General features: G+C 40.2%; 1 protein-coding gene across 1 annotated transcript; it reads right to left on the bottom strand.

Annotated features, from left to right (window-relative positions):
* Positions 1 to 4708: 4708 nt before the first annotated feature.
* On the bottom strand, positions 4709 to 7093 carry LOC101754649 (60S ribosomal protein L44). The gene is made up of 4 exons (XM_004956055.4): positions 6962 to 7093; positions 5288 to 5467; positions 5089 to 5163; positions 4709 to 5001 (listed from the first exon to the last, which is right to left on the bottom strand). Exons 1-4 carry the CDS (start codon positions 6962 to 6964, stop codon positions 4942 to 4944), a joined length of 318 nt encoding a protein of 105 aa, XP_004956112.1. The 5' UTR covers positions 6965 to 7093; the 3' UTR covers positions 4709 to 4941.
* Positions 7094 to 9337: the final 2244 nt, after the last annotated feature.

Genomic DNA, 9337 nt, shown 5'->3' with positions numbered 1-9337 from the left:
CCGGTTATTTCAACCGGTACTAGAGGGGGGGTCTGGGATCTCTATTAGAGGTCCTTTTTCTAGTAGTGATTGAACAGTTAATTAAGAAATCAATTCTTCCACCCTTAGAATTTTTAGATTCAGAGCAATACATCGATTGCATTAAGGGAAAGCATGTTAAGAAAATTAAGAAAGACACCAAACGAAGCATAAAAATTTTAGAAATAATTCACATAGACATCTATGGTCCATTTCCTGTGACATTTGTGGATGGTTATGATTCATTTATAATATTCACAGATGATTATTTACGTTATTGCTATATTTATCCAATTAAGGAATGATCAGAAGCGTTGGATAAATTTAACATATTTAAGGCTGAAGTAGAAAATCATCATAATTTAAAAATTAAGATAGTAAGATCCGACCGTGGGGGGAGTACTACGGTCGACATAACCCATATGGCCAAGTTCCTGACCCTTTTGCAAGTTTTCTACATGAAAATGGCATAGTTGCCTAGTACTCCATACCAGGCGAGTCTTAGCAAAATGGAGTTCTGAAAGACGCAACCATACCTTAATGGATATGGTGAGAAGTATGATAAGTTACTCCGCTCTACCGATTAATTTGTGGATGGAGTTATTCAAAACCACCATTCACATTCTTAATTGAGTCTCAGTAAGTCGGTGTCTAAAACACCATATGAATTATGGACTGGACGAAAGCCCTCACTAAATTATTTGCGTGTGTGGGGCTATCCGACTGAGGCCAAAGTATTTAACCCAAATATTGCGAAACTAGATCCTAAGACAGTTAGTTGCCATTTCATTGGCTATCCGGATAAGTCAAAAGGTTATCGTTTCTACTATCCTGACAGACATACTAGGTTTGTAGAAATGAGACACGCTGCCTTTTTGGAGGATAAGATGATCGGGAGGAGCAGGGTACCCGAGAAATTAGCCTTGAGGAGAAACAGATATACGTACCCACTCCGATGATTTAGGAACCATTTTTCTCGATACCTGTTGCTGCTGCATCAAGAGTGCAGGACACTGTGGTAACAACACCTGTTGTTAGTTCTTCCGTGGCAACAACAAATGAAGATGAGGAACCTGTCCTTCAAGATCCTATAGAACGTGTTGTCACACATGAGGAAGAGCTGCAACAGCCCCATATAGAAGGTGCACCAAATGTTGAGGCCCCCAGAAGGTCTCAAAGAGTTAGAAAACCATCTATTCCTGATGACTACGAAGTCTATGTCAGTGAATAAATTCAAATGGAGGGAGATCCCACCTCATTTGAAGAAGCCATGAGAAGCGCTAATCAAAAATCGAAATGGCTATCTATGGAAGATGAAATGAGATCTATGAGTAGCAATAAAGTCTGGGGTTTAGAAGAAATTCCTAAAGGAGCCAAGACAGTAGGTTGTAAATGGATCTACAAAACAAAATGTGACTCCAGAGGGAATGTTGAAAGATATAAAGCATGACTTGTGGCAAAAGGGTTCACGCAAAGAGAAGAAATACATTATAATGAGATATTTTCTCCAATCTCATGTAAGGATTCCTTTAGAATCATAATAGTTTTAGTGGCGCACTATGGCTTAGAATTACATCACAATGTAAAGACGGCATTTCTCAACAGGGACTTAGATGAAAATGTTTACATAGCACCATCCAAAGGTTTTGTCGTGGAAGGAAAAGAATGTATGGGATGCCGCCTAAAGAAAATCCATTTATGGATTAAAACAAGCCTCCAGACAGTGGTATTTGAAGTTCGATGAAACAATAAGAAAAATTGGGTATAGTGAGAATAAGGAGGACAATTACGTTTATGCAAAGTTCAAGAGTGGAAAATTCATTTTCCTTATCCTGTATGTAGATGATATCTTACTCACCAGTAGTGATGTTAGTTTGCTATTGGAGATAACTTTGATATGAAAGATCTCGGTGAAGCTTCATTCGTTTAAGGAATTGAAATTCACTGAGGTAGAAGAAAAGGGGTTTTAGGATTATCACAAAAGGCATACTTAGAAAAGATTTAAAAAAGTATAGTATGCATATGAGATCGATCAAATGAAAGCGGTTCTATATGCTTCAACTGTCGGAAGCTTAATGTATGCTCAAGTATGTACACGCCCTGACTTAGCTTTTGTAATCAGGATACTTGGCAGATATCAGGATAATCCAGAAATATATCACTGGAGAATGGTAAAGAAGGTATTGCGCTATACGCAAGACACGAAAGGTCTCATGTTAACATACAAAAGAACTGATTCCCTTGAAATAGAAGGGTACTCAGATTCAGATTTTGCGGGAGATGTAGACGATAGAAAGTCCACGTAAGATGATGTATTCACTCTCGCAAGTGGAGCCATATCGTGGAAAAGCTCCAAGCAAACTGTCATAGCATCGTTCACGATGTATGCCGAGTTTGTAGCATGTTATGAGGCCACGGTCGGGTTGAAAGTGGAAGACAACATTCAAAGGCCACTCAAGATGTACTGCGACAATGAGCCAGTAGTGTTTTATGCTCACAACAATAAGTCAAGTGGTGCTACCAAACACATTGACATCAAGTTTTATGTTGTAAGAGAAAATCCGAATCATACCATTAGTCTAGAGCATATAAGAACAAAGAAAATGCTCGCGAATTCGCTCACGAAAGGCTTACCGCCCAATGTGTTCAGAGAACACTTAGCCAGCATGGGTTTACAGGAAAGCCTATGATCCTTGGATACTAAGGGCCCAGAATAAGAATCTGTTTCAAAATAGAAAGGTGTATTGTAGCTGTTAAATTTGATAGTACATAACCGACTATTATTACGAGGCATGCTCTATAGACTGGTCTGTAATGAAACGGGTGTTAAGTTAAGTATTCTAAGTTTGAGACTAAATTTAAGTATGAGATGAGATAAGGGGGAGAATGTTAGTTTGATTTCATTCGACTCGGTCCAACGATCGAGTCGGAGTCCTTGATCACGCTCTAATCGGGGGCGCCCAACCGTACATGGTTGGCAGGCCCCATCGCGCAGCGCTATAAAAAGAGGAGATGGGGGCCGAGGGCACACACACCAAGGTTCACTGCGCCCACCAGACCTAGCGACAAACCCTAGAACCCGGTCTAACCCTAGCGCTGAAGCCGCGGGAAGCACCGCTGCCACCTCACCGCCGCCATCTCCGCCCTCGCCGTCACCGCCGCCATCTCCGCCCTCGCCGTCACCGCCATAGTGAGCTCATCCTTCAAGCCTGATGGTGGTGCCCCTACTGTCTCTACTCTTTCTCTCTCGATTACTCTCGGTTGTTCCTGTTTAGATCTAAGGTTTTGTTTTTATCTAAAAAATAAGTTGTTAACCCGCTAGAAGTACACCTAGAGATCCTATAAATTTAACAGGCACAACTTAGCTAACTGAGAGGAGAAACATCTCATCTCAAAAAGCTTACTGACAAATGCTAATCACTCCATTTTCACCGTGGCTGATCAATGAATCGCGTGAATCCAATCTGAAATTCTCCAGCAGCAACAAGCTAGGAAAGTTTGGGTAAGCTGGGAGCGCACGGCACAGCACAAATAGGAAGCCAACAGAGGCAATCTGCAGTTACACGCGTTTCAGAATCATCCTTAAGACAGCACGGCGTTGCGCATCAGCCTCACCGCGTCCTTGGCCTCGCCGAGGCCGCGTCTGGCGTCGACCACGAGCTGCCTCGCTTCCGACCGCCACCCTTCCCGGGGCAGGGACTCGGCGGAGCGCCACCGGAGGAAATCCTCGGCGTGGCGGAGTTCAACCGGAGCAGCGGGGTCGTGGGCGTGGCGGACGGTGGCCTCTCCCGGAGGTCCATCCGCCGCTTCCACGGCGATGGCGAGCAACGGCAGCTCCGATTTGGAAGGAGGCAGCAATGCAACATCAGGGCACCTGGTGCCGATCTCGCCGGCGCTCCGTCGAGGCGGGGCCCACGGGCGAGCGGTGCAGAGAGGGAGGAGGTCGCGGCTGCTCCATCTGAGGGCTCGCTCGGCCACAGTCCACAGGTGCCGGCCTCTTTTTTATTCCCCCGTGCACCCGACGACACCGACAAGTGGGCCCGTGACACATTGGAAAGGCAACGTGGCGCCAGCTCGGCAAAACCAGTGTGGAATCGGGTTGGGGACGTCACATGTTCGGTTTCGTGAGTACGAGGAGCCAAAAAGGACGGTTTTCAAGTCCCAGCTGAAACACAGGCTCAGCCCATAGTCCGTGGTAAATAGAACTTTATCCAACAATTAATTACACACCACCAAGGCCCGGCCCAATATAGTGTCAATAGCGGTATCTGGCTGTTGGCAAATAGAGGCAGGCCCACTATGGAAAATTAACTCACAAACATGATTATCGCATTTCTAGGCCCGACTTTGCCCGAACTATTAATCACTAAACTAAAATAACATTGCCGCTTCATAACCAGCAAGCCAGCAACATGGACAAATACCCATCACAGCAGCGTTCTCAAAAGGGCACTTTGGATGGAAATCAATTCCTTTGCCACTATACAATCCATAACCATTGATCAGCTTGAACACAGCAAGATACTCCCTCCGTCCCAACCAAATAGTAGGTCATTTTGGCTTCTAGGTGCATTATAGTGCATGTCTAGATGCATACAAACATCTATGATCTTAGAAAAGCCAAAACGACCTACAATTTGAAATCTAAAACGGAAGGAGTAACTTAACTGGCTGGAGTACTTGCGGCAAAAAAGATCCGGAGCTCGAACATAATAGCATATTCATCATTTGGTCTCGTACAAACTATATTGTACCAAATTTATCTGACAAAACAGCTGATTCAGACACAAAGCACAAGATATATCTTGTATCACTCCAGTGGGTTCCCATCTGATGTATCTCCCTATATAAGGATAACATAGAACATTCCAAATGGTAACTTCTGGCAGATGACCTGGGGCTAAGAACAAGTTTATCATCAGCTTAGAAGAGAGAGGTTCCCTTGCCCTTCTTGTCGCCACCGATCTCGAAGTGCTTGCACCTCTGAAGTTGCAATTTCGGTGTCAGAAAACTGAAACACTGATACAGAAGCAATACGAAGAAGTGACAATAAAGCGGAGGCAAAAATACCTTGATCGGGTGCTGCGAGTAGTGCTTGCAGCTCTGGCACTGCAGCTTCAGCACAATCTTCTTTGTTGTCTTGGCCTGAAATGCACCAATGCATATTAGTTACATCAAGTAAACAAACCTCATTAGAGCAACATTAAGATTTTCGAAGCAGCATTCAATCATAATGAGCAATTGCAAAGGGCTGGGATTTGTATGAAACCTTCTTGTGGAAAACAGGCTTTGTCTGACCACCATATCCTGACTGTTTGCGGTCATAACGACGCTTCCCTTGAGCTGAAAGGCTATCCTTTCCTTTCTTGTACTGGGTAACCTTGTGCAGGGTGTGCTTCCTGCATTCCTTGTTCTTGCAGTAGGTCTTCTTGGTTTTCGGAACGTTCACCTACAGAATAAATTCAACATAATGAGTCCAAGATACTTATACTAAATAACCTAAAGAATGAACGAACTTAACAGTAGCTCGGATTGTAACAATTCATATCAATACCTAATCTGGAGTTATGCATCACAGGATTCAAAACAAAAGAAGAATTATTGGTGCATGAGTTTCGCAAAAAGACTGACGCATATTCTAACAGAAACAAAAGACACCAAAAGCTGCACAGGAAAAGCAGCTTAACAAATGAACATAAAACAATAAGCGTTGAAGTTTCCAGCACAAAAATACCAAAAGGACTATAAATAAACTAAGAAAGGTTCCAGAAAAAACATGGACATGGTGAACTAATATTGGAATAGATCATGGATGCCAGTTCCTACTCAAAACCATCCCAAAATGTATCTGTAAAAACAGCAGTCCCATAATTAAATTAGCTTGTAGAAGGATGAGATCTTGCAAAAGTATGTCAGATGGGAGTACCATACAAGCTAGTCCGATGCTTGAATCAATACACATGACATTTGTTAATAGGGCAAAAATGGATCTTCAGTTCCAAAAGATGAGATTTAGTACACGTGTAAGAGGATCTCAAACAATATGGATAACAGATGGTATGAAGACTCATTCACAGGCTCACACAAGGTCAAAGATTAAACTATGGATCTCACAGATAATCTATGAAAACATAATGCAGACACACGAACTCATAAACAATACATAGTTACATACTCAGTTGTATAGTTATGCTTGGGTCATTCCTTGCCTATATCCATATAAACTGAAACATGGTGGCGTTTTGTTCCCGTTGCATAATTGAGATATACAAATGATTGACTAGCAACATGTCACATAATAGTTTGGTGGCAATTCTAAGTTTCTAACTTGCAAAATAATCAGGAGTTTACTACAATTGCATTACAAGTAGTCATTTGTAAACACATGGTGCCACTAATTTCACTAAGACAGAATACGATGCACAACAGTTGATTCAAGCTTCACTTGAAGTAATCTAGAACGAAAGCCCTCTTTTACAAAAATGGCTATAACCAGTCCCCTTGACCAAAGGCCTCTACTTATGCCTGTGCAACCATCAGCTAACATGATTATTTTATCGCTGTAACAAACGAACTGGATGGAGACAATTGACTAGCCTCGTCCACCATAATAATTTTTAGTCGAAAATTGCACAATAAAACAGACGGAATACACATTTTCAAACAACCAGACCTCGCATCTCTTAGCAACTCCAACACACTCAGAAGGTACATACAACACGCAACCCACCGGTTGACCAGCGGGTGAAACGAATCGCCCTCACTAAACTGCCCAACATCTGGGGCTGGCACCGGAATCAAACCACGAACAGGAGGAAACGCGACCACCGCAACGCAAGCATCCAAGGGCAAGTACGATAGGCGCAGAAAGAACAGGAAGAATCTAATTCGATCCTTAGATAGAAAATACAAGGTGGAGGGAGGAGAGGAGCGGGTCGCTGACCATGGCTGCCGAGCTGTAGCTTCCTCCTCCGTCGGTCCGAGTGTCCTGGCGGCGGCGCGAGGTCGGAACCGAAAACCCTAGGTGCGCCCGTTAGCGAGGCTGCTGCGGCGGAGAGATATATCTCAGAAGAGAGGCCTGATGGGCCTGTTCCATGGTCTAACATGTTCGGCCTATCATGTAGATTGCCGGCCCTTTTCTCATTCAGCCCACGAGGGAATAGACGCAGCATGCATTTCTTTTCTCCACGAGAGTATCATACGCGCGCGGGCCCTCTTGGCCCAGAAAATTTCATGCGTCTCGGTCTCCATGTGTCAGTGTCACCTCTTAATTCTTTTTAATAATATGGTCTCTAATATTTTCTTTACGAATCATACCAACATAGACATTTATGAATACGAACGTACGCTCACTTTTATGAAATATTCAGCCTATAAATACAAACACACAGACATGAACATGAAAGTACACTCACAATCTATAAATACATGCACGACGAGCATATCGCCTACCGATGAAAGCATAGGGCAGTTAATTCTTGGAATAAATTCAGAAATATGTGAATACCAGTAATGAATCGAGGATTTAAACCCGAGTAGGTAAGTTCTACGTAAGAAACATGTCATCTCTTAATTATCATGCACAAAGATATAAGTTATATAGAATAAATCTTCCATCTTTGTTAATTATTCCTATGACATTTTGTTGTGTCACATACCCACGCTATGATGCCATCTTACTATTACTAATTGGAAGCTCTTTTTGAAGCCTCAGTGAAGCCACCTAGGATCCTAGGTGGACACTCTAGAAAAAGAGAGAAATACTAGAAATTCTCACAAAAAAAAACATCTGGCCATCAATCGGTAGACTCAAATTATCATAGCCATTGGATCTATTATATTTTTTAAAAAATACCCACATATGATATTATGAAAATAGCCTAAAGTAACCCTTAAATCTATATCTAAATTATCCACCTCTTCCATTATATAAAATAAACTAAAGTAAACCCTAATATACATCTAAATTACACACTTACCATTATGAAAATAATTTAAAATAACCCCTTAATTTGCAACTAAATTGCCAACCACTAATACTTAAAAAATAACTTAAAGCAACCCTTTAAATTTGCATCTATAGCATATGTCCTTATTAAAAATAACTTGAGATAACTCTAAATTTGAATCCAAATCACCTTTATTAATAATATACCCCAATATGCACCAATATATAATACTAGATTGTTTATTTCTTACACTATTGATATATGATATAATAATTAAGATTTATACGCATGATATGTGTCACCATTTATAAAGATATAGAGGAAGTGATGGTAACATAAATTTATATATTCAAATTATAGCTCAAACTTATGGTCCATTAAATAATTTCAGGCGCATACCTGAGATGCAAAGTGTAAAGCTAAGATTTTAAATGTGGATGAAAATTTATAGAGTAATTACTAACTAAAATCTATCACCATTGGATGAAGATAATAAATATATATCTATATAAGTATTGTGTTCTAAATTTAACAAATGAGAGGTAGCTCAAGGTACTACCTCTCAAGTAATCGTTTTGTAGCAATGTGGTCTCAGTTTTTTCATTGTAGACTCCGGATTAGTTCTCATGAGACATGCTAGAAACAAATCCTAAATTCTCAAAAAAAACAACATTAAACATCAATCTTGTAAATTCTAATAATCATGGTCATTGGTCTATTTTTTTTTGAAAATTACCCACCACTACTATTATGAAAATATTCTATAGTAAACCCCTAAACCTATATCTAAATTATCGAGCTCTACCATTATAAAAAAAAATCTTCATCCAATTTACTCATGCATATTATTATAAAGCATAACTTAAAATGCTATTCTAAATTTGTATCTAAGTTACCCACGTATGTCATTATTGAAAATAACCTAAAGTAAACACCAAATTTTATCTAATTATCTTCATGTTCATCGTACAAAAATATCTAAAAGAAAACTAATATGATCCTAAATTGCCTATTTATGTCATTGTTAATATAGAAATACTAAGTTAAGGTATATAAGTAAGATGGGTGTCACCATGTAGATCATTTATACATGTATGTGAGGAAGTGAGAAAAATAATTGATTTTTATGCTAAACATAATGTATGGAGGTGCGATACAAAATGAAAAAAATGTGAATGTGGCGTATAGAGTAATTGCTAATTAAAATCAATCACAACTGGACAAAGATAAATACACATCTATATGAGTATTATGTTGAAGTATTAAAAAATGAGAGGAGGGTTAGATAAACAATTTTAATTATTAGGTAGGAGTCTAATTTCTAAATAATTTTCAAATACAATAGCTTTTAAAAATATTAGCCCAGGCTA

The sequence above is a fragment of the Setaria italica genome, chromosome II (assembly GCF_000263155.2).
Source record: "Setaria italica strain Yugu1 chromosome II, Setaria_italica_v2.0, whole genome shotgun sequence".
NCBI lineage: Eukaryota > Viridiplantae > Streptophyta > Magnoliopsida > Poales > Poaceae > Setaria > Setaria italica.
The sequence above is the reverse complement of the archived record's forward strand: the minus strand, read 5'-3'. Positions and strand labels throughout refer to the sequence as shown.

Coding starts and splice junctions, on each gene's coding strand:
- LOC101754649 (XM_004956055.4), bottom strand. Junction 5,164..5,287: donor AGCCTGTTTTCCACAAGAAG/GTTTCATACAAA, acceptor GGTGCATTTCAG/GCCAAGACAACAAAGAAGAT. Junction 5,002..5,088: donor ACTCGCAGCACCCGATCAAG/GTATTTTTGCCT, acceptor TTGCAACTTCAG/AGGTGCAAGCACTTCGAGAT.